The sequence below is a fragment of the Vanessa tameamea genome, chromosome 15, assembly GCF_037043105.1.
Source record: "Vanessa tameamea isolate UH-Manoa-2023 chromosome 15, ilVanTame1 primary haplotype, whole genome shotgun sequence".
NCBI classification, from domain to species: domain Eukaryota; kingdom Metazoa; phylum Arthropoda; class Insecta; order Lepidoptera; family Nymphalidae; genus Vanessa; species Vanessa tameamea.
The window spans coordinates 3,856,782-3,883,743 of record NC_087323.1 but is presented as its reverse complement, the minus strand read 5'-3'; the positions used below and the strand labels follow the sequence as shown (position 1 = coordinate 3,883,743).

At 31.7% G+C, this 26,962-nt stretch overlaps 1 protein-coding gene across 1 annotated transcript; it reads left to right on the top strand.

The window, feature by feature from the left end:
• The first annotated feature begins 162 nt into the window (after positions 1–162).
• On the top strand, positions 163–26,955 carry Mlt (mulet). Its single transcript, XM_026638021.2, has 8 exons — positions 163–553; positions 9,468–9,719; positions 10,603–11,105; positions 11,755–11,854; positions 23,489–23,673; positions 24,484–24,615; positions 25,155–25,257; positions 25,796–26,955. Exons 2-8 carry the CDS (start codon positions 9,474–9,476, stop codon positions 25,919–25,921), a joined length of 1,395 nt encoding a protein of 464 aa, XP_026493806.1. The 5' UTR covers positions 163–553; positions 9,468–9,473; the 3' UTR covers positions 25,922–26,955.
• Positions 26,956–26,962: the final 7 nt, after the last annotated feature.

The window sequence follows — 26,962 nt, the reverse complement described above, 5'->3', positions numbered from 1 at the left end:
TGTTTAAAAAATAGTAATATATATAGATACAAATATTTTCTATTTGTAGTAAATAGTATTTTTAATTTGTTTGTCTATGCTGAATCCTACATTTCTTATCTGGTAACGTCATTGACCTTTTCCATCCCCCCTACAAAACTAGTCAATATTTTACTATTACACACAAACAAAGCTAATGTGTGAGTGAAAACTGGTATTGCGTCTGTGCAATGTATTGATGTAAACATTCACTTGTCATTTTATTTCAGAGCGTGTATGAGCGTATGGAAATCTTTTGAGAAGCATCTGAAAAACATGTAAAGTGTAAACCTCTGATACAGACAAAAACAGGAAGATTTATTTTGTGACAGTGTTTACGATTTCTAATAGTATCCACCAAAGTGCCATAGTGCTCTTTGTTACTGTGTGTTCTGATTTTATTCTTGTATTTACTTATAAGTGTTTTACAAAGATATTTCCATTGTTATGAGAAGTGCGAACAAGAAATTGTTTTGTATACCTTTGGAAATTCAACATATAAATGAGTAAACTGCTACGCTAAAGTTTTATATCCGTAAGTACTTTATTGTATAATATTTTATTTTAATTATTTTTATTCTATTCTAGCGTATGATATATTATATTAAAATTTTAGCAGAATAACTATTAACTGTAGATAAATATACTATTAAGTACATTTAGTAATAGGAAGGCTATATAATTGTACATAATCATTGTTTATAAAAATATTTTATTTATTTGTTGTGGTTAATTAATAACGTTATATTGTCATTTCGATTTAATAACAAAACTAATAGGACGACAAATTTAAAAATATTTTGTCAATGTAAAAATAACAACATAAAAATGTTCATAATATATTTTATAAACATGACTTTAAACCATGCAATATTTTTAATATACACTAGACAACGTCGTTTTTATAAATAATCGAATACTTAATATAGATTGTAAAAACAAAGTCTGCAAAATATTACTCTGTGATATCGATTTCGGTAATGACCTAGTTATCGACTTCCTTACATACATTTAAAAAAAGAATCCTTTTTTACATATTAAGTAGGTATAAGTATGCTTAAAAAACGACCAAAAGAACTTTACAATTCTAATAAAATTTAACGCTTCCATTTTTAAAATCACAAAGCGTAAAATTCCCGCGCATTTCATAATTCTCGTTCAGAAATAGAGAGCCGTCCTTGCTAACGTTCCGAGCGAAATCAACTTGGTCTACCGCAAGATGTTCAATAGTTAATCGTTGTGATCTCACTGTTTTAACCAATGAGTTTTAATGTTCGAATATAACTCAATTTGCGACTGTGATTTATTAATCTTCATTACATTTCAATATTAATCATTAATACAAAATTTACTACCGCTTATTGTTTTTTCGTCTTAAAATTTGAGAAGTCAAGTTGGAATTTACTACGATGTGTTGTATTTTTTCGGCGCAAAAATTGTATTAGTATTGTAAATTGCGTTTCAATTGTGGAGTTAAATACGACTCAATAGACAACATATACGTAACATTAATGACATCAACCTTATTAAAAAGTAATTCATATATCATATTTTTTAAACATTTATAAATCACCCAATAAAAAATCACTGCGACTGCATGGATGGTTTTGCTCAAAATATACCTATCATTGTGACGCCTTCAAGGACATTGCCGAGTCATAATTTATCTTGTGCATGCAAACACACCTATAAGTAATTTTAGCTTTAAAAGTATCCGGACCTTTCATGACATAGAAAATTTAAACCATAGTGTCTTTGATTTCAGACTTATGATAAAATATTAATAAAGTACTAGCATAATCATTTGATGCACATTTCATTCATAAATTGTCATTACAAGGTTGCAATTTGAAGTTGTCCGAACTTCTTTCCGTGATGATTAAAAGCATGTTTTAAGTGCTTAGAAATTACAAGTCATGGATGTGATAGTTGAAAAGTAATAATATTTAGATTTTTTTTCGCGTAACTTATAATTAACCTACTTGATTTAAACATTGCAATAGCAAGGAGTTTCCTATTCATATTATAAATGCGAAAGTGATCTAGTATTTTTGTCTCTGTTTCACTCAGAAACAAATCGATATGTTAGAGTAAATGTTGTCATGTTTAATTCACTGTAAAGCATAAAAACCGATTATTTCCTTATATCTTATTAATATATCCAGCAAACCGTTTACAATGGTTCAGTAAAATGACGGCTTTTTCTTCTATAATGTGCATACAAACCTTCTTCGTGAATCACTCTGTTTATTGATGAAAACTGCGTTATAATCGGTTGCGTAGCTTAAAAGATCTAAGCGTACAGACGGTGGAAAGCGACTTTGTTTTATACTAATTGTAAAGATGTAGATAATATATTATTTATACTCTCTACTGATTCTGTTTCCATAGTAACTTATGAAGCTTTATAAAATTATTAGCAACGTATGGATGTTTGTTATTATTTTATTTATTTAATTTTTATATATGATATTTCGTAATAGCAGTAGAATCGAATGAGGTTTTTTATTTTTATTGAGCATTTTACAAAAATGCTCGGAAATCATTGACTAATAAAACTGGTAACTAAGATATAACGAAGTTAACTTAATAACATATATAAGCTAAAGTTTTAATATCTAACATCGTAGCAATATTCTTAAGACGCGGAAACAATAATGGTTTACTTATTACCTACTGCGCAATATTTATATTGGTTTTATCGCAATGGTGTTTGCAAACAGTTTTTTAATAGCGCTGGTGAAGGACACGAGGACGATTTTGTCACGCCTCGACTTTAGTAGGTATGGTACGTGCGATTAGTGATTGTTTGCGTTTAGAAATAAATCATGTTTTTTTTTTGTTTCTTCAATAACAATAACGTATCTACTTACTCGAATTTTTTTGAATATATTATTGCTAAGAAGAAAGAACATTAAATAGAAACTTCTGTTGTAATTAAGTTTAATATTTCTAAAAGTACTCTATTTTATATCTTCAGAAAGAATCAAAGTTATTTTAAATATTGGTATAACTGTAAAAAAATCATGAATCTATTTGAATAAATTTAGTTTATAATGATCCAAGTATGGTTAAGTTAGAACAAAGGTCTAAGCAGACTCCAGACTAGACGCTAAGGTTCGGCGCCCTCCGTCGTCGCGGCGGGGTGTGCCTTAAGTGGTATACAAGATTTATTATAACTATGTACTTTACAACTCCATACATACTTAAATATTATAAACTATTTTTTTTTTATTATATAAGTAATATATTAAGGTCAACGGATCTTGGCAACACACCAATATGCAGGGACTTTAATGTTCTTTTCCCTCAACCAGTAGCCTAGTTTTAATAGAAAGTGTAACAATTCTTGACTGTTCAATTCTTGGTGAATCTATCTTTTTTTATGATTAGAAAATCACGTAGATTGATAAACGTGATTTGACTTGAGGAAGTTATATCTAGGATCGACATGTGCTATGCTCGAGTGTATCCCCAGTGGTTTAGTAGCTAGTGCGTTATAATTTCTCACCGTCATTTGGTCAGTCTAGTTGATGCCCTAACGGACTATGAGGGCTAAATAAGAGATAGTGCACCTGTGTACTCAGGCATTTGTACGCAAAAGTATCTCCTGCCCAGTTGAGAAGCATCCATTGAAAAAGGAGGCTGAGGTTGAAATCGGTCAGGAGGGTACTGTCACCACTAGCGTTTGGTATATTTGAATACTCTTGCGTAGTATTTTGCGTAGTTTTATCGTAGGTAGTCAAAGATCACTGAATTTATTTTTGGTTTTATATAAGTGGTAACATAAAACGCATACAAACCTACGAAACGCATTGTCTTCTTAGTCGGACCATTATCGGTAAAGAGTAAATTAGCACCATGGTTGAAGGCTTTGTCTATATGAACAACATGGCATTCGGAAAGAAACTTTCTACAAATTTTCAATCAAAAGAAAAAAAGGTTACTTTTTAGTTAATTTTAACGTCAGCTCTTAAAATGATATAATAAAATGTTTGAAGTCATTATTTATGACAAGTTTCCTATCGTAAAGTATATTATTAAAAAATAATGGAACCTTGTATAAGCTGTATAATTAAGGTCAGAGCTTTTAAACGTAAACCTTTCAGATTAATTTAAAATAAAATTGAACAATTAAAATAAATATATTTATTGAGTATTATAAGTAACTGATAGGTATTTTCATAATTGAGTACCTACATGGTCTACGAGCCAAGTTTTCGTCGAACTTTATCTCCTATCATATCGTCTATTAACAGATAGCATGATATAATGCCAACAGATTTTTTTTTTTAGGGTATAAAAGTATGATATCTTGAGTCATCTGCTGTCACTGTGAATCTGAATAGTCTATGGCTGCTTTTTTTCTCGTTTACATTAGCTTTGGTTGACATACGTGTTAGTGAGATATCTGTGTTTTTATAATCATTTTGTGCAATACTGTCAAAATTTTATTTTATTTATTTCATATAATAAATGAGATGAGCGAGAAAGGCATACATTTTTAGTAAAACGTTTCTATATGTATCATTCAGGAGTAACGTTTGTGACGAACTAGGGTCGTTTAAGCTTTTCATCTTAATTTTTCGGTAACTTAGTCGATGTCCTCCTGACCGATTTTGGCCAAGTTGACCAATTTCAAAGGATAGAGATAATAACCCAGTAATAATACGCAGGATATATTATAGTAACCAATAATGAGCAAACACAGGTGCACTCTCCTAATCCAATTGGATGACAAATCCGACTCGACCGGAAAGAGGTCACGCACTAGACCACGGATGGTTTTACGTACATTCCAAAACATGAGAGTTCACATTTCCAACTTGCAGACTCTGGGTGGATGAGAATTTTTCAACAGAAAACCCAACAACTTTTTATTGGCCCAACCCTGGGATTCAGGAGCACGTGATCTTTGGCTTTTATCTAGCCACTAAACCGAAGTAATTTAAATAAAAGGAATTTTGTAAACGCTTCGAATATAAACTTTATATGTACATACTTATAACCTTTTTTTAAAACGACACCATATGTTTGTTCCGTCACGCGGGGAAAAACAAACATTTATTCGTGTTTTGTTCTCGTCGACGCTACGAGTAGGTACATCTCGCTGAAAGTACCATTCAGTAGTCTCTGTGACTTTTACTTTGTGTCTCAAAAAGGTGCTATTTCCGTTTTACAATATGATGCACTGCATTTCTACGGGGTGTAAAGAATAAAGCTTAGCTTTGCCTTTATGACCTTTTGTACTAGACCCTATGTATTGCGAATTTATTCTACCTTTCAATATAAATCTTTGTTGATATCTGGAAATGAGTGAAATGAAAATTAAATAGACTGAAAATCTTAAATGTCTTAGGGGCTGATCCCTGCTGTTCCTCTCGGGCAGCAAGTTTTGAGCTTATTCAACCACGCTAGTTAAGGTAAATGTTTCCCTTGTGAAGTTTTTTTTACCGTCCAGCGTGTGATGTATAAACACATATTAAACACTTGGAATTTGAAATGTACACGCGAATACCGGGTATTAACCCACGATGTTCGGAAAATCAACGTGGTTTATCCACTGGGACATTCATAAATAAACGTGAAATCATATGAAAATAAACTTGACAATCGCATAATCATTGTTGTTACAATTGCTATCATTTATAGAATAGAGATCACAAGGGAGCCATAGATAAGATGCATTTTATCTCTTTAGTGAAATTTGATAATTCGAATGACGACTTTAATGAAAACAAAAATATTTTTTTATAATTTTAACATTGCGTACGTTCTTAATTATAAAGTACCCACCGATTATCTATTTAACAATAAATACAATTAAAGGTTTTGGCTTTCATTGCCGAAAAAATATATCACACAAAGCTAAAATATCAAGGTTTATGCAGCTGATTCTTTAAAAAGATTAAAATCATCTATTAACCTAGTCCATTGTTTAGCTCGCGTCGACCCACTAATTGAATTCTTAGGCGTCGTCTGCAGCTTGTAATACAAGCAAATGAAGTTATTATTTAAATAAAAGAACCAAATTCAGTCTATTAAAACTTCCATTGTATGAAAATTGAGATATTATAACTAAACCTAGATTAATATTAAATCAGATGGATTAATAGCACCAATAATACCTATATTATAATAGGTATGTTCTGAAAGTAACCTCAGCGAGATAGACCGTTTGAAGAACACGTAGATTCTTATTTCTGAGCTCGCTTCAAATAAATGCTTGGTGGTAGGACTTTGTGCAAGCCCGTCTGGGTAGGTACCGACCATTCATCATATATTCTACCGCCAAACAGCAATACTCAGTATTGTTGTGTTCCGGTTTGAAGGGTGAGTGAGCCAGTGTAACAACAGGCACGAGGGACATAACATCTGAGTTCCCGAAGTTGGTGGCGCATTGGTGATATGGCCATATGGTAAGGAATGGTTAATATTTCTTACAGCACCATTGTCTATGGGCGGTGGTGACCACTTACAATGAGGTGGCCCATTTGCTCGTCCGCCTACCGATACCATAAAAAAATTATTTCTTAAAATGTAATCATATTTATTTAGTGTTTAAATTTAGGTTGTATAGGGTTTTAGAAGTCCATAATTTCACATTGTTAAATATATAGTCATCATTGATTATATTTATTGATTACATTCACAAAGCAACTGTAAGGTCGCGATTTTGATTAAAATATGGGCCATAAATAAAACAAACACTTAATTGAACTTACAAAATTCAAGACCGAAACAAGTTGTAACCTTGGATAAAGTCACGACTTAGCCTCCTATGAACACAGCTTACCAAAGTACCAACCCTTCTAAAATGGTTTTTAAAAAACGATAGCCAGCGCAATAAATGTACACTGGGTGGGTGCCAGTTCTATGATAAAATTGTCACTATATCGAAATTAAATCAAAATAAAAAAGTTACCGTTATAATATTATCCTATTTTACAAACACAACGATCTTGTTGCGGTTCAGTCGAAGTTGGATTGGAATATAACTGGAATTGTATCTTAACCGATATATGTAAATAATATAAATTGGACCCTAGACGCCTAAAAAAAGGCAAACAGTTGTCTAAATACACCAAGTGATGACAATTTTTTACCTCTGCCCATAGACTGTTAAAAATACATAATCTATATTTATACATATAAAAGCGAAAAACCACTCACCGATTGATCACAAAATCTCAGAAACGATAACACTTAAAAACTTCAAATTTGGCTGATAGGTTCCTCATAGGGTGTCGACATCCGCTAAGAACAGATTTTACGACTCTCTAACACAGGGAGTCAATGGGGCTTGGAGGTTTGTGTTTTATAAATTGCGGATAACGCCGCAGGTTCAGCTAGTATCTTATAATGTCAACCCGCCGTCAATCGTGTTATTCAAATGCTTATCCTTTCGTACCGGAATACAGCCAAAGTCAAGTTAAAGGTAATTAATACTACGTACTCGTGCTATTTAAATATTATTCGCGACATAGCCCGCGGGGTGTTAATGAAATATGCATTAAATATTTATATATTAACACGAATATTACAAATATTCACGACTGGCTATAGTCCATTCCAATCGAAGGAGTAGATATATACAAACCATAAATTTACATATTCTATGCGATTTGCTAATAGCTCTGTTATAGTATGCACGACAAACAGTTAATGATTTATATATCTTTTTATAACAAATCATCTTTTATAACAATATTCTTCTAAACTACTTATATCCACAAATCTATGTCAAAGTTGTTATTCCTGCTTTGGTTGGAATAGATTATAACCGTTGACTATTTTGTGGGCACATGCATGTGCTCTCAATGCTAAACACATGGATTTTCCACCTTACTCACCAAAGTTTACTCAATATTACAACCATCAGTGTCATAAATAATAGCAGTTTGAATGGGACGATTAGATAAAGTTCATATAAATGTTGAGGGGTTGCTGTTAATATCGAAGATTTGTAATAACTCATTCCGCTTCTATATTATGAAATGTCAATCTCCATCAGATATCAAAACTCTATTTTTTTTGTTAAGTAACTAGTGCGTTAATAATAATTAATTACTTAGGAACTCAATACAGTAATATGAAAACAAATTGTACTTTTAATTACTCTTATTAGCTAACATTACGTAATAAATAAAATCATCAACAATGGACATATTCAATTAAAATGTAGTTCATATTAGTGAGCAAGGTTTATTCTGTTTAATTTAATGACCGTTCCGCAAACGAGCAAATTCAATGAAGATAAAAAAGATATTTCTATGAATAATACGAAATCAAAACCATAATTATGTGATTGGCAAATATAACCGGTACTAGTTAATATTGTTTTAATGGCAGTTACGTCAACTAAATTAAGCAAGTCATCAAAAAATAATGAAAAACAGACAAAGATCTATTATCAAATTCCTGCTATTACTGAAATTAAAATGTTATTATTATAACGAGTGTTGTGATAATTGTTTTGTGTAGGAACTATTTCAATTTACACATAATATGTGATGATGATGATATTCTTGTGACGAATTTTAGACACAGCCGCCATTCTCAACGGAGATTAGTCAACATGCTATGAATATTACACAAGGGTGTGCACATACACAGGTGCCCTTACTGTTAGCACTTATTAGGACGAACATCTTCCTAGGCACGAGACCTTAACACTGCAAACTTCCAAACTCCCAGCGCCTATTTGCATAAAAACCTCAACATTCCTTTTTTAATAACCCGTTCCTGGTTCGAATCCAGGACTTTAGGAACTGCAGCCTTATAAGCGAGCGCTAAAGTGAACGAGACATTTATATAAAATATTCATAATTAAACTTACACGCAAGATAAATAAGGAAACAAAGGCATCTTCAAGTATATTGGTCATTGAGAAGTCTATTATCTATAAACAGAAAACCACCGCAAATGGTAATCTAAGTAGATAATTGACCAACAATACGTGGTTAATTAGATTCTAATAGTATTATATTCCAAAAAGGAGGTATAGCGAATTCTAATTTATGTTTTTAATCATTTCATACACTTTATTAGTTTACCATTGACGTGACCGACGTTGTTCAATTAACCTTGTACTTTAACCCAGCAATTTGGAGTTGAAAGTTATTTTTATGCGATTGATTAACACGTTGAAATATTTTTAGTTACGGCGAAATTATTGCTAAAGAAATAATCAAGTACGTCTACATCTTAACTTTAAATAATAATTTTAATATTCGATTATTGCTGACTTCAGAGTAAAGAGCTTAAAGAAATGCCAATGACGCGCTATTATTTTATATAAAATCCTACCTATTTTATTTCCATGAGCATATGGGCCGCTTGATGGTTAGTTGTCACCACTGTCCATGAATTTGGTACCATAAGAAATATTTAAACACAAACAACTTTGTGTTAAATTATACTATTATTATGTTAATTCCTGTTCACAGGTCAATATGCCTTCGCTTCTGGAAGCATTGGAGCGAAAATATGGTGCAAAAGGTGAAGTCAACCCGCCTATTGATGATATGCCAGTGGCCATTTTCGTACCAAAACGTTCGCCACGGCTCAGCGTGCCCACTCTTCTGGTGCTGAACGACTGCGACATAGATTGCGCTGGAGACTCTAGTGCCTTAGCTGACAAATGTGCTGACGTGGTTGAACTGGATCTTGCCCATAATAAACTAACAGATTGGAAGGAGGTAAGAAAAACCTTTTTTTTTTCTTTTTAATTAATGCAGTTGCTCATGACAAAAGTGACTTCTTACTGAAGGGGATTGTCATGCTGCCAAGTACATAATTTTTTGTTATGATGTAATAAGGCAATTTTATTGACAACTTTAAACATCCGCCTGTATTATAGTTGCAATCATATTATTACACATACATATAATATACTAGCTATTATCCGCGGCTTTGCCCGCGTAGAATATGAATATCTTTACAAATTAACTTAAAATGTTACGTTAATGTAATACCTCTTTGTATACCACATTGGTGTGTATTTCAGCCCTTAGGGTGGAATATCCAGAAACGCTTAAATGCGAATCAACACATTTTTAATCGGTAGCCTAAAAAAAAATTTCGACCTTCTAACTTCAAAATGACAGACTTCCAGACTAACCTGAATACGAAATGTTAACACCTATTTTTCCCTTTAGGCGTAAAATATCAAGAAACGCTTAAATACGTATCTACTCATTTTTAATCAGTATCCAAAAAAACTATTTTTTGTTTTAATATTTGTTAATATTTTTGTAGACATTTTTGAGGTGTACAATTCTGTAGTACATTATTTTGATCTATCTCATAGTGTTCAGCCAGCGTTTGCAATATATGCACAAAAAATGTGTCTTTTTACGACATCACATTAGAAACTTTTAAAATTATCAGTGTTACTTAACTATATTGTCTATGTATTATATACAAAAATCTTCCTCTCGAATTACTCTATTAAAAAAAAAACCGCATCGAAATCCGTTGCGTAGTTTTAAAGATTTAAGCATACAAAGGGACATAGGGACAGAGAAAGCGACTATGTTTTATACTATGTAAAGATTATAACTGAACACCATTTATTTGTAGGTATTTGCGGTACTGGAACAGACTCCGCGTGTCCGATTTCTGAATTTAAGTTTCAACCGCCTTTCCGCACAACTTCAAGCTGCACAGGCCCTTCAACCGCGCTGGGATAGCCTAAGCAATCTCGTTTTGAACTCTACTTACGTACGTTGGCCAAGTGTTTTTGGTTTGCTCAAAGCTCTACCAGCTCTTGAAGAGTTGCACTTGAGCCTTAATGAGTATTCTTATGTAAATTTGAGTGGAAAAGAGGTTGAGGAAAACGACTTTTGTGAAGGATGCACTCGGCTTAACATAGATGTTACAGAACCAATACACGATAGACTAAAGCAACTTCACTTCTCTGGGAACCCTATCCATAGCTGGCGAGAAGTTTCAAAGCTCGGCTATGCCTTTCCGAATTTGGAATCCCTTTTAGTGAACGAGTGCCCTATAACAACATTGGAGCCAGATCCGTGTGACAAGTGCGAAGATAATAATGGAAACAAAAAATGTCACGATGCCTTCCAGTAAGTATAAATAAAACTGCTATCTCTAGGAATATTGTTAATGTGAAGTGAGTTTATGCTTTTGTTTTTTACGCTTTAACATCCTAACTAAGCAATCGACCAGCTCACACAATGGCGAAGCCTACCTACTATGTAACATTACCAAAACATTTTAAAGATTACAATGTTTTTCCATACCAATTATAATTACGTATGGGTTATGAAATGAGCCGAGATGGCCCAGTGGTTAAAACGCGTGCATCCTAACCGATGCGGGTTCAAACCCAGGCAAGCACCACTGAATTTTCATGTGCTTAATTTGTGTTTATAATTCATCTCGTGCTCGACGGTGAAGGAAAACAACGCGAAGAAACCTGCATGTGTCTAATTTCAACAAAATTCTGCCACATGTGAATCCACCAACCCGCACTGGAACAGTGTGGTGGAATATGCTCCAAACCTTCTCCTCAAAGGGAGAGGCCTTAGCTCAGCAGTGGGAAATTTACAGGCTATTAATGTAAAAAAAAATATAACGGGTTATGAAATAAAATATTTATCAGCGCGTGATAAATCTGTTTCATAATTATTATCACTGACGTACTTGACCTGTATGATCAATCGATAGTGATTCCTCTTTATATGACATTCATGCAGTTTATCTCCCCATCAGGCACCTACGATTTCTAAATTTAAACAACACGGGCTTGGCGACCTGGGACGAAGTGGACAGGATTGCTAAATTTCCTGCACTGAAGAGTTTAAGAGTTCAAGTAAGTGATTATTTTTGTATTATCTGACCACATACTGATTTTTATATGAATATGCTCGACCAAAGTGCCGGATGTTCACTAAAAGAACCTTGCGGTTTCTTTGGATCTTGTAAACATTAGCTAACAAACTTTTATAGTATAGTATTTTTATTTTAATTTATTTCTGATTTTTGTTCGAGATTTCCGTGTACATTAATAATTTAACTTATTGACCGGTTAGCATTATAACTGCTACTTACGACATTTTATATATTTTGTATACGAGTTGCGTTGCTCGTGACTACGGCAGGTGCAACCCTGTCAAAACGTCGAGCCAAATTGAAAAGGTATGAACGCATACTGACCGCCGAATTTATAAAAAAAAAAATTATAAATATACATTATGAGGGTTTAAAGTAATAGTATATTTAATGAAATAAGTTGATATATAAAATAATGTTTTATGAAACATTTATATAACATACTAAATATTATTATTTATAAATACTCTTATTATTATCGATATTGAAATAAATGTGAAATTAATTAAAATGCACGTAGGAGTTTTGTGGTTAGATTCTACGATGTGGTCGGGGTGTAATTAGGCATATGAAATAGTTCATTAGCGCCCTAAAACGATGTTTACGTAACGTGCGACTGACAAATTAACCATTAAAATGAAATTCTAGGTAAATGTTTTAATATTTAAATTTAAAAATATGTATAAGGAATATTTTGCAACATTTTTGTTTTTTTTTTTTCGTTCGCACCATTACGATAAAAAGTATTACTTAAATTAGTTAAACACAGTGATAACAATAAGTTATTAATACATACTTACAATTCATTTAGTAGTATCTAAATATGACGTGTTGATACAAGCTATACACATGCTGAGTTTTACGTAAATTCGTTAAATTGTTTACTGAACGCATCTGGCACTTACGAAATATTATCAAAGGATGCATATTTGGTTTCTTCGTCTATAGTTTACATTCATATTTTTAATCTATGGTAAGAATAGTTCATATTAGAAATATTTCCACATTGAATTGAAAACAACTTGTTCTATCGCTGAATCTGTTATTTATTTATTGATATCATTAAAGATCTATAAATTAAAAAAAAATCAAGCAACGAATATGAAATGAATGACAATTTTTGTCCCATATATTTTTCTTGTTGTCTTAAATAATTCGAGATTGCATAGCAGATAGAACATTTTTTTATATAAATTTAAGCCGAAGGACAAAATTTTTATTCCAGACCAGCACCAAAAAGATTTCATGTGTTTTATAATAAAATAAATAAAAACGAAAACCAATGTTGAATTTAATTGAAATTATTATATATTATTAGATTTTTTTTTTTTATGTTATTGCAAGCATTGTTCACGCTGTAGTTTTCCTAATCACTTCTCTCAGTGATAGACCAGGTACGTATCTATTATTGCAACTGCATACTCAATTACTCGCGCCAATCGTTACATCATCATTGCTTGAGTTTGGATCGTCTCGTGTACAGTCGTGTTGATGACGTTTAATGTATTTTATCTTTTTATTATAGCCACTAATGATGCAATATTATATTATCTATATTATAATAATAAATTGAAAAGTGATCGTCACTGTACATGACTTATTGTTTTAAAAGGTTATTCGTGAACATTTTTGTTTTGATATAGAATTAAATATAATATCATATATTTAGTTCAAGGCTGTCTGCTAATATAATATAAAATGTTTTTAAGTTACTTGTGATGATAGGATATCGAGGAATCTTCCTTGATAGCAATATCGTGATTGCTGCACACGTCTTCAATGCATAGGGATTTTCTGACAGGAATGATTAATCAAATAAGTGGCCCCCTTTTTTCTTGTCTTTAAACTGAACTTCTATTTTTACGTCTTGTAGACTTTTATAATCGTTTAAAAATTCCATAGAAAACTCAATCAAAAAGTGTGTCGAAAGTCAATCAAAATTCCTGTGATTTATCGTTTGTTCCCGACCGTACGAGCAATTAAAACATTGTATGTAATGCGAGCATCGTCCCTCGAGAACACGAGATCATATGGGTGAAGGTCTTCCGGATTTAATACCGTTCTACTTAGCGCCGGCCGCTGCGCTTGCGCAACCTAGCCGAATGTAACTCCCTTTCGCATTATTTCAACATTGTGTAAATCGCTCAGAATAGTATGTGTTATTTGCCTGTGTGATAGCGTTTTTAAGACTATTACAAACATTGTTTTAATAAAATCTTCAAATATTACAAAACCGTTACCAATTGTATAATTTCGACTGAGATCTCTGTAATGGCTGTTGCTTTATTTATTTCATGTCATCAGAAATTACCTTGATCTTATTACCCTATTTACATATTCATTTTAATTATATTTTTAGTTTATAAAATTGGAATATTATGTTAGATTTAAATGATTTCGACATGACCGTCACGCTACGCGTGTCGTGAAAGTGTTACTGTTCGTGTGCTGTTCGTTTATCATACTCGCTCTGAATGACACGTATTAAACAACCTACCGACGTTATAACGCCAATGATTTTACGTAATGTTATAAGATTTGTTCATATATACCGTATCATTAATATTCAGATGCCTTCTATGAATTTGTTCAACAGTACCTGTATAGGAGCTACTTCGTTTACGAAATTATTGTTTATTGTATTGGATAATATTATGGTCTTTGCGGCCGATACCATAGTAGATACCAAAAATTATTAAAAAAACAAAGTGAAAAAATATAAGAGTATTTTATACTTATGTAAAAAGTATTATATACCCTTAAATTAACTTCTTAATTTTTTAATATAAAAGACTTTAAATCTTATTCATTGTAGGTAAATTAACAAACATTCTCGATGCTTTTGCAGCTTTTCTAGAATATTTATATTCAGTGAGCTGCACCTAGAGCTAGGATAATAGATATATAAGCGCCGTTAGGCAACTTTTACTCCGGACAAAATATACCGTGGAGGAAGACTACTGAAAAAACCACGTAAAAAAAAACGCGTCAAGTACACTACCTCATATATGGAACCGTAGTCAATAGGGGTACCAATTAAAGGATTCACTTGACCGGACTATTGGTATTAAATAATTGGTTTATTACCCAAAAGTATGGCCGAAATCGATAACTTCTCATCGATTTGGAACATCATGACCCAAATTTGACCATTTTCGGCAGAATTTAGGAAAATGCGAAGAAGATGTTATGTGATCGTGCACAGGTATTTTCAGCAAGTTCAAATGCTTTCTATATTCTCTTATTCACAGTCTAAGGTATTACGAGTTATGGCAGTAGAATGCCTCATTATCGCGGGATGCTACTGAGAATTTCTCGACAAAAAAATTCCAATAAATTTTATTTGCCCGTCCCGAGAATTAGAATCAGGTTCCTCGGTATTTGCTATTACACAGTATTAAGCAAAAGAAATGCAAAATATTTACATTTAAATATTAGGCAAATAAATTGGAAAGAAGTTAAATTGCAGCTGGTGGACAACTCAATTCTCATCGTATACGTAGTGGTGATGGCGGTTGGCGGTAAAATTGGAAATAAACAAAAAAAATATATACTTACCTAGTGAGTTACAGTTTGTTGCAGGAATAAAAATTACATACTTGGCAGTTACAGCTAGCTATAAAATACCGACTGAAACTTTTTAACTCGGCTGCGATCAAAAAAATGCTTAAAGTATTTTAACTTATGCCATAAATGCACGTGGTGGGAATGCTGTTCATTGTTTCAATGAATGGGAAATAAAATAAAAGAATTTAAAAAGGGTTCGACCGATGATTCATGTCGAAAATGAAATACTTAATGCGTCACTATGCAGTTCGTTCACATTTGCGTATTAAGTCAGTTATACTGGAACGAACTCGATACTGACTTATCTCCGGTACTTATACGGTATTTTGATCCTTACGCCCTTAATTTGTTATAATCGTTTTATTGAAAATAGCTTGCTGAGAAGTTTCATTTATTAAATTCACTGTCGAGTTTCAAGTTGTTCTTACAGAGTAAGCCACTGGTCGACCTTCTCGCCATACCTTTCACGATTAAACGCTCATCTCGATGAGGAAGCAGCAATGAGATATTGCAATTAGCTTTAGAGACATTAGATGCAGTAAACATTACGCCCGACAAAAATACATTAATTTAATTAAGATATGTAAACTATTGCAGTTCCTTTTATTGTGATGTATCCGTCATATATGTATATTAAACGCACCGAAATCAATTGTAAACACACTTCCACTTCAAAATCTCAGTGTGATGGCTCGAATTTCGACGACCTTCAGTTAAAAGTAATAAATATTCTTGTAAACTCATTGTGGATAAGTCAATTTGTTTGGGATAAAACACGGACGGTAATTGATTAAACGATGTTCAAAATACATTTTTCATTTAGTAATAACCGAGTTCATCGAAACTTAAAAAATAAATTTCTGCACCTTTAAGTCATAAGAATGGTTCTGCGATATATCATAATACATGTGATAAATATCTTATATAAAGGAAATCATTAAATGGATCATGAGACTTTTTTGAATTTCTAATCGATATCGTAGGGGGAACAAAGGACCTTTTTATTAGGTCGGTTTTTACTTTGACACGTTATTTAATTTTTATAATAGGTATATTCAGTTATTTCTGTTTTTTTTTCTTCGTATGTAAAATTCAGCCAGGAATCAAATTGAACTTGACCTATTTACGTCTGCTGCAGACATTTGAAGCGCGCTATAAAATTAACTATAGTCCTTGAACCAATAATCAACTAAGGTCGAAAATGTTTACTTTTTATCTCTATGTGTTAAATATTTCCGTGTTTAACGATGTTACAATGTCATCTTTCATCGAAATTTGTCTGTTTTTTTTAGCACCAGAACCGTTTGCATAACGCAGCATGCTAGAAAATTAATCACTACATATTAATATTATTAATTATCCAAATAACTATCTATTGTAAACAAATTTATTTCAACAAATTTTTTCTTTTAATTTAATCTTCTTTGAATTTAAAATTAGATTTTTTTTTATCTTAATCTAAACTTGGAGTAAATTGTTATTCTTTTGGGTATACCCGTAGCAAACTATTTTTATCGTGTAAGTATTTTATATTCCATAAAATAAGAAGTGCAGGTATTTTTATATTTTTATATTCATATGTTTTATATAACATAACTATTGATACTTCTGCTAGACGAATAAATATTTACTTATTCATCTCTAATTGTGAAACTATACTTCTTATCCTGTTGAAATTCGATTTTTCTATCTAGTAGTAAATATGTAGCAAATAATGAATGCAAGTGTTGTTCAGTGTAAATTACTGATATAACCTTCTATAATTCACGACAATGTTTCAAATGCCAATTGGCTAAATAACAATTGGAGCTCTTATCGAGTGACCGATTGTCGAATTTCATAATCAATATTAGAAGACTATTAAAAATATGGATTTAATTTATTTCGACGATGCAAATTCAGCCAGATAAAGTCCAGCCAGTTGTAGTATCTGTGATACTAGTTGATACACTTAGAATTATGAGTCTTGTTAATTCATTCCTGATGTGTATTCCGCAGTAGACTAGCGTGTTGAAATACATTCTAAACTGTCTTCTTAACAAGAAACATACGCTTAGAGCTGTTAGTCCGTATGAGGAAGTTTACTGGTGGTAGTGGTTCGCTCGTCTAGGTCGACACCACCCACTCATCAGATATACTAACGCCAAACAGCAATACTTAATATTGATGAGTTCCGAATGAGCCAGTATAACTGCACAAGGGACATACAATCTTAGCTACTAAGGTTGGTGGCGCATTGGCGCGATGTTGGTGGTTGGTTAATATTTCTTATAGCGCCAATGTCTGCGGACGGTGGTAACCACTTACCATCAAGTGGCACTTTTGTCTGTCCGCCTACCGTTTTCTCATTCAATTGTCAGTAGGGCTATAAATTTAAAAGCTACGTCTTTTTATAATAGGTAAAATATTTTTTAAAAACTAAATTCAATTTGTCGTCCATTGGTTGTTTATGTTAGACAATAGATTTGTTTAAATGTTCGATAGCGTATAATAGCAGTCATTTGTTTTGTAAACAATGTTTAGAAATTTAAAATGATATGATATGGGGAACGCGCTTTTTACGAACGTTACATTGACCTTGAGCAGAACATGAATATAAATTTGAAGTAAGTTTATACTTTATGGCTAAAGGAATAAAATTGGTTATGGCTTGTAAAATAGAAACAGCTATAGAAACTGCCTTAACTGAGAAAGACACATCAAATCGTTTTAATTATGTTTTTTTTTTAATATTCTTGTTTTACACAATAATAATGGAATCATGGAAAAATTATGTGTTTCGAAAAAGCTATTTCCTACCTTTCTTAATAGTATTTCTAAAGATCGTAGAAGAAATTAGCTCGTTTGTAAAAACAGTTTTATTTGTTAATTCTTACAGTTTTAACTAATAAATAATTTTGTGAATAAATTAAAAAGTGGTTTAACCAATTTTTCACATAGCTTGACACCGACAGGTTTTTATCATGGAAGTATTCGTAAATCGTAGCGCGAGAAAATTTAAAAATATCAAAATTACGCGGCAGAAATTAAACATAAATGTTTATCAAAATATAACGCCTTAATGTTGTATATCAATTTGGAAGTACATATATCTAAATAAAAATAATGATATCAACGATTTCCTAAAACGCAATATCCACATACAGGAAGACCATAAATAATATAAAGTGTGACTTGTATTTTAGCAAATTGAAAGATTACCTGAGTTCAAAGAAACCAGTTTATGAGATGCACGTGAATCACATTGACCGATCAACGGTCGTGTCTGTTCTCCAACCCACGCTCTACAATGATATACTCGTGATCATTTTACAAACAAACATTTTGAAACGCTAAGACCCTATCGTCGTCATCTTTACCTTCCAAATGTACCTAAAACTTTATGTTTTTGAGTTTATTTTGTTTGAATAGATCCCGTAATAATATTTTATTGTTTCACTTATTACCTTTTTTGTTAGGTACTTTATTCGCAATAATTGTTAATTTATTTTAAATGTAGGTCAAATTATTAAGACAGACTCTTTTAGAAATCTATTTTAATTATTGTTTAGTTCCTTATATTTATAATGCAATCCTATTTTAATTATAAGACATTTCAGTTTTCGAAGTTCCAATTTTAATTGTGAGAGAATCGATGAGAAATATCAGGTCATTCTAATTCGCTTACAGTATTGGTATGCTTTGCAGATTTTCTCGTAAAGATTAAATGATTATTCTGTGTTACAGTACACTAACAGCATGTAAATGTGCCAAACCTGTGCAAAGTAAAAGTATGAAATATGAGGTTTTACTGTTATGTAGAAGTCTTAATCCAATCTTTACTCCTCGAAAAATGTAAATAATGCCGGAAATAGGCAAAGCCCCAATTTACAATTTTACAAATCAAATGGTATATTTATTTTATCTATGACAAATCGTTATTGATAGTATGACGAGTGGCTTGACCTAAAAACTCCCCTCATATTAAATCCCTGACTTGGAGTTGAAAGGCAAGGAAATACCTACGAGAGTCGAAGTAACACACGATGTCTTTTGTCTCTTACTGCATAGCAGACTCGTTTTCATATCTAAACAGTGGATGTGTAACCGGGCGGCGTGCTTACATTTAGTAATGAAAATTTCAACGAATATTAATATCATTAAAAGACCTTTACTGTGTTATGCTCAGGCGAATCAAATAAAAAGAACTTGTAGACGATATTTGTGCAAAGACAATTGAATCTAAAATACGGGTTTTCTAGAACGCAACATAATATCCCTCTACTGGCATACAGCGGTGACCTATGCATGTATTACCTTAATAGCTAGGTCAACCGTACTTTCTTAGACATATCTATTTTGTTTGGATTTATACAGAAGCAATTGTTACCAGTTCTTAGTCTAGAATGTAAAAAATATTTCTTCTTTGTGCAAGATAATACGCAATCAAAATGCGTATTACATTTCTTATCGCATATTACGTTTTAAATCCTTAATGTAAATAAACTATGATGATTCACAATTTCGTGACATAAACCAATTCGTTTTTATAAAAATATAATAAATATCTTTTGTCTGCAATTAATTAATTTTATTGAATCGGTTATTCAATTATTACAGATATGTTTTACGTAAGCGCCTGATTTACGCTAAGGTTATGATTTATTATTAATTTAAAAAAATTGTTATTTTTCTTTAACGTATTAAATTTAAAATTAATGGCATAGAACGGTTCCATCACAACGTGGTACGGAGCACGGGTGTGTTGTGTGAAAATTCGTATTTACTCAAATGCACTTCCCGCCATTTCACGCAATACTAATAAATTGGGGTTGCCATGCGTGCGCGCTATATATCCTGTTCGCGGGTTAATAAATGCACGGGACGTGTTCGCTGCAGATCTTTCCGGCTGATTTATATAAAATGATCTATTTTGTTCTGATCGAATTCTAAAGTTTTGTAATTCATTTCTGTCAATTTTAGTTTCTATACCTACCTATCTCGGTACTTAATATTTGTTCCATTTTTATACATTTTATAGAATTTAAATATGTGTGGTGATTAAAGGAAGAAATGTAACATTATATTCATTTTACTTGCATTTATTTATTTTCATTAAGATATAAAGAAAACTTTTTACATTTCCAGTCCCTAAAAAAACTTTCCACAAAACAGCTTGCGATTTACGAGCTCGGCAAACAGAATTGCATTTTATATTGCTTTACAAAAATACTAGGTACCTACACGGGACATTTATTCTCTCATTTCCATTGTTGTTTTACCTAACTTTCATATAAATCTTGGCGTTTATGCAAGATAATGGTAGGTTTTAACTTTTAATTATGTAACATCAGTGGGTAAAATGTTACAAGACATTATTTAGCAATCGGTACGCAATCTGTTCAGGCTTAAACATTAAGTATTTTCGAAATAAACGCCGAATCTTATCCATTTTATTAATAAGACGTTTTTTTGTATTATTTTAATTATTACTACCGGTTAAAATTTAAGGTCAAATCCTTAATTAATATTTTTTATGTATGCCTATGTGATATAATATTTTATAAAGTGCCTTGATAGTTTTAAAATGCGGTATTCTTAAATTCCGTTGGGTCTAATGCATGCACAAGTCGTTTCGTATTTTCCGCGTTCCATTTTCGGTCAAAACACGGTAGCAAGGTTGAACGCACGCGTATGCAACACAACAAAGGGAATTTATTACTTGTCTCCGTTTGATGACGTCCATACTATTTAAATTAATTCTGCACTCGACGTTTGTCTATGATTAATAATCCATTCGGTTTGCTTGATTATAAGGAATTAAAAGACTTTATAATTATTCAGCAGAAATTTTAAATATTTTACTCGAGTATGACAGTGAATTTTATTTGAAAGTATTTTATTACCTAGTTCTAAAAGCTGAAATTGATTTTAATGGAAGGATTTCTTCATAGAATACGTGGATCTTGACAGAAGATAGAGGGTCAAGGTTCAGACATGCACCATCAGATTTTCACGTGATTCATTTGTAAATTTTTATCATCTTTTTAATCTGCATACATAAACATTTATCATCGACAAGTAGAGAAATATCTCTGTTGAATACAAACCTTCTCCTTTACAGATGTGAAACCTCATTTCCATCAGTACTATGATAATGTCCCGAATATATATTTTATTTTGTATATATGATATTTCTGACTAAAGGGGTCTATATAAAATGTTTATGTATTAATTAAAAACAATAATGCGCTTTATACATTCAACTGAAATAAATGGAAATTTATGTAGCTGATAAACTTGTAAGTGGTTGTTGCTAATTTTGAACAATGATCTCAACAGAGAACAGACCGACATTAATCTTATTGTAATTTGTAGGTTTATGCGATTGCCAATAATGGTCATCTCGACTTTCAATAACAGTCTACCGATTACCGAAGAAAAATAATGCTAATATCATAACTTTTGTTTGTTCTCCCGTTTTTTTCGCAAAAAATCTACCAATTGGATTGATACAGAACATACGTTATATACTTTTATTTTATATTCTCAGATCGGACTTCGACTATACAAAATGTTATGTTTCATATTTTTTCTACTACATACTGTCCAAATTAATAATATGTATGTAGTATTATAGTTTTATTTTGGTCATAAAATATCTCGGAATAAAGTCCTTTACCCGTAAGTCAAGAAGGACGACTAATCTCTTATAAAATTAAATTTTTACGATAATAATATGTATATTTTATAAATATAAGCAACGACATATGTACCTAAAATCTACATTAAACATATATATTTAAATAAACCAGAAGTATAATACATGATCAAGTACTTTATGATCGAAGGCCAATAAAGGCGGACACTTTTTTAAACGGTGACTCTTAATGGAAACTAGTATCATCAGATTAAATACTTGTGATGAGCAAAAACCTTTACAATAAGACGGGTCTTATTTTTGTTTTGTTTTGATACCGTCACGTCGTCATATTAAAGTCACATTAAAGAAGTCGTGACTTCTTAACCCAAAAATTGGCGTAAAAACTTTTTCTTTATATGTATATATTATTTAGTATCAACAAGTTATTCATTGAGCACTTGTTGTAACGAATTACGATCCATGAATAGTTCACGTATAAACTCCTTTATTACGAAATTGACTTTTTTTAATTGCATTCAAATTTAATAAACGTAGTTGACAGAGAAGGTATGTTAGAAATTATGTTTTGTTTAAAACAAAAATATATGTAGTTATTAAGTCAAAATAGTCGATCAATTATCAACTATTCTCATAACTTAATGCATAAAAATTATAAAGCAGATACAGCGTATTCCAATGGAAGTAGGAAAAAAGATAAACAAACTTTAGATTTACGTATTTCATGCGATTTGCTAATAACTAAACTATATTGTGCAGTACTAGAGTTTAGATTAATTCATCTTTATATATAATACAACACAATTACACTTCTTTACTTATTTCCACTTTAATTTTACTTCCAAAGTTCCGATAAGAGTTTCGTCGACGTTCAAAACACAATTTTTTCGCAAATTCATAGTGAATGTCATAGTCATTAATCAATGATATCGCGTCAATTTGCTTTCAAATTATGTTTATTTGGCTTTTTCCTCTTGTGGTTAGAATAGAGTATACTAAATAATATTCCAAAATAAAACAAATATTGTTATTATATAATAGGCTGTCATTTACGTATGACTCAGCCACATGATTTAGACGCGTCCGCTCCATCATGAGGGGAGCCGTACTCTTTCCAAATCATTAATTGAAACATTCCTCAATAAACATAGTTAATTATATGTTTTATTGTTATCTTTAAAAAGGAATTGAATCCTTGTAGTACATATTTTGTAGTTGTAGTTTTTTTTTTTTAGTCTTGAAAAATAGAATAATAATCTGATGCCTTAAAGTCACCTTCATCTATAGAAACTGACATTAGAAGGATTAATTATGTTCACAAACACCCTCTGCATGACGCCAACTACGGTAATTATGGTGTTAAAAGATTGCATTAAAGTAACTGACTGTAATTAAATTTATTTCAAGGGCTGGCCGTTATGGGAACGCTTTGAGTCTACAGAACACGAGCGGCGGTTGCTACTAGTAGCTCGGCTACCACACGTCAGAACACTAAACGGAGGAGGGACGGTGCCTCCTGAAGAACGAGACGCAGCTGAGCGTGCATTCATCAGATACTACATGGAAAAACCGGAATCGGATAGGCCTGACAAGTAATAAAAACATAAATCTAATTTTTATGATTTAAAGAATGTGTAGCGAACTTAAAACATTTGTAATTTTCATTTTCGAAACTTAATAACTTTTTATCATAACTGTGTTTCAAAACGCTGTGGTCTCCTATAATTGAAGGAGCACACAACTTGTTAGCCTTACATTGATTAAAATTAGGAATATGTACTTAGTATGCATCTTTTGTTGGAGACACAAGTTACATACATTTTGGAAAAACTGCGTTACGATATCTTAAGCATCCTAGGCTAGGTTACAAGTCACAAGCAAGTTTAAGATCCCTTTCGTTATGCGAATAATTTTGACCTACCCAAATTTTGGTCAAGCATCGATAAATCAATGTAAAAACCCAAATTCGACACTATTTTATTATATTTTATTTTGCAAGCACACATCATCCGAAAAGAAGAGATAGGATAAGTCTTGTTTAGGAAAGGCGTCCGAATATCTGATTTATAAGGAAATATCGTGGGTGGTGAGATGTTGTGAAATTTAATTAACCTTAATTTCAAAACGAATCGAACTGTCTGAGATTTACTTTTTTAATATTTATTTGATTATTTTTGTAACTTATACTCGTTGGAACGTTTGTTCCTTGAATTTATATCCACTTCCACTCAACCACTTAAGCAGAAATTCTACAAACTTTTTTTTGTACTTACATAATAAACATGCGACTGATTTTTTTCCGAAAAAGCCACTAACGTTCCTTCTTAACTCTTTCTAAAAACTGTTGTCTGAATAATATCAGATCAGATAATTTACATAATATCATGAACAACTCGTTTTAGGTACTGGGAGCTGGTCGGAGTACACGGTAAGCTGGACCCGCTGGTGTCAGTGGACCTGCGGCCGGAGAAACGCGTGCAGATCACCTTCACCTGCGGAGACACCAGCGAGGTTCGCACCGTCGACGTCTACAGGTAACGCATTGTAACTAACCATACGCCATAACTTGGCAGACCTTTCTTCTTTTGAGGATGGAATCGTAGTTTTCCTCTAACCAAATAGTCTATATTTAATTATAAGATGACACGATTACTTTATTATATTGTACTCATATTCTCTATAAACAAGTGTAGTTTGTAATAAAGTGAGTTTGACTAGCTCAGATTATAAAACCACAATGTCTATAAAACGCGCTCACATTTATTTTATTAAAGGGACAATATTTTTGTCGTATTAACAAAGGACACGTCGTTTCGTACGACCGTGGTTTGTATTCTCTTTTGATGCTTTACAATGTTCTGCTCGAAACATCTGTCATTTGTTTTATAATCAGAGATGACAATACTGTGATGAAAAATTGCCTATGAAATCGTACTCGTCTGTAAAGTACCTACCTACCGTAGAAATGTATATATTTTATTTTTCAATTGTGTGTGGATACGGGATATGTTCTAATGGACGTACCATTTACATTGACGTTCAGCTTTTATTCTGACGCGTACTATTGTTGCAGAACCGTTTCCGATCTGAAGACGAAACTTGAACGACTTGCGGGATTTCCTGCTTCAAAAATGCGACTCTTTTACGTCGATCAGGATTTAAGAGATATGCAAATAGTAGGTATCCTTTAATAATTGACTTGTATGATGATGTTGATTTAAATTTCATATAATAGTTACGATATTCACTTTACAGGAGGACTTTTAAAAAAATTTAAATTACCCTTTATGTTCTGTTTTTTTATTATACAAATATTTTCTCATAAATATTTACTTTAAATATTATGACAAACGTTGCATTTTGACTATTAAGACATTATTATAGTGAATTGGAATTTATATGTATATCGTATAATAAAAATAAACACTTCGTTAAATAATACAGTCAAAACTAACCTATCTCAAACCAATTCATTGCCCATTAATATACGTATATATATTATTGAGTAATTTTTATCTTTATTTATAATAAAAAATAACTTAACAATAAGTACTATTCTTAGTAAAGATACTATTCTATGTGAGTATAATTGGTACTTATATCAAGAACAAAGACCACGGTGTATAATATGGAGAAATACTTTTAATAAAACAGAATAATTATTGTTGGGGGTATTTTCCAAATAAATTATACTAAGTATAACTGTCTGTCCAGGGTCCCGAGGAGATGAGGTTCCCGACGAAGCAGCTATATTCTTACAACATCAGGTCGGGCGACGAAATTATCATCGTATCTAAATTAACACTCAAACACTCGATTTCAGTCAATTCGACCGCATAATGTCTATGAACATTATCAAATCATTAAGGCTACCGTCATTTGTTTCGAAAATAAAAAGACTAGTGAACTTGATTAGAGTTACTTTTTATTCGATTTTTCGTACTGTGCCAAAAGGTTCAAGGTTCGCACCTACCACAAACGCACAGTAAAATATGTTTGTAAAGTTTTCTTACAATTTTGTGTTTTTGTAACAAAATAATTAACCTAACTATGTTCTCTTTCATATTTTTTCTTATCATGCGTCCGTAAGTACATTAAATTACTCAGACATAATGACGGTGGTTTGAATAAGAAGTTTTAATGTATATTTAATAGATTCCCGACATAAAACTGTATTACGTAATGAAACATTGTACCTACTAATCTAATACGTTTTATTTGTAAAATAGAAAACTTTTAAAATCATTAATTGTCAATGTGTATTAAAAATTCGATTAGTTGTTGTCACAAAACAATTAGATTTTAAGTAAATGTCGAAGCTGGAAGCTTTCTAAGAATATTTTTGCACGGATTATTTTTTCTTTTTTTTTTACTACTTAATTTGAAATTATTTTTTTATTTTGCAATAAGCATCTGTGATAATAAATTATAAATAAATGAATTACAAGATTCAAGGTTGAATTATCAATTGTATGTAACAATTCAATGTATTTAAAAATGTATCTGATTATGCGTGTAATTTATTGCGATCAAATCACTGGCCATTGAATACATTAATGCTTATTAATAACACGGAGTGATACTAACTGCCATTTTGCAAACATAGTTGTAAAAAAATACAGTAAGAACATCATTCACAAATTAATGTGGATAATTTGTTTTTTTTTTCATATAATAGAATTTTTATTTCCGTAAGTTTTGTTTTTTCTTTTTTTATTTGCTGGATTAATAAATTATCTGCCAAATGTGTTTTGTGTTTTAGGATAGTTGACAAATAGCAAATGGGCAGTATGTATAATGTTCAAATGTCAATGTTCACTCGACCCAAATGTTTAGTATTAATAGCAAATATGAAATAAACGAAATTACCTATAGTTTGTT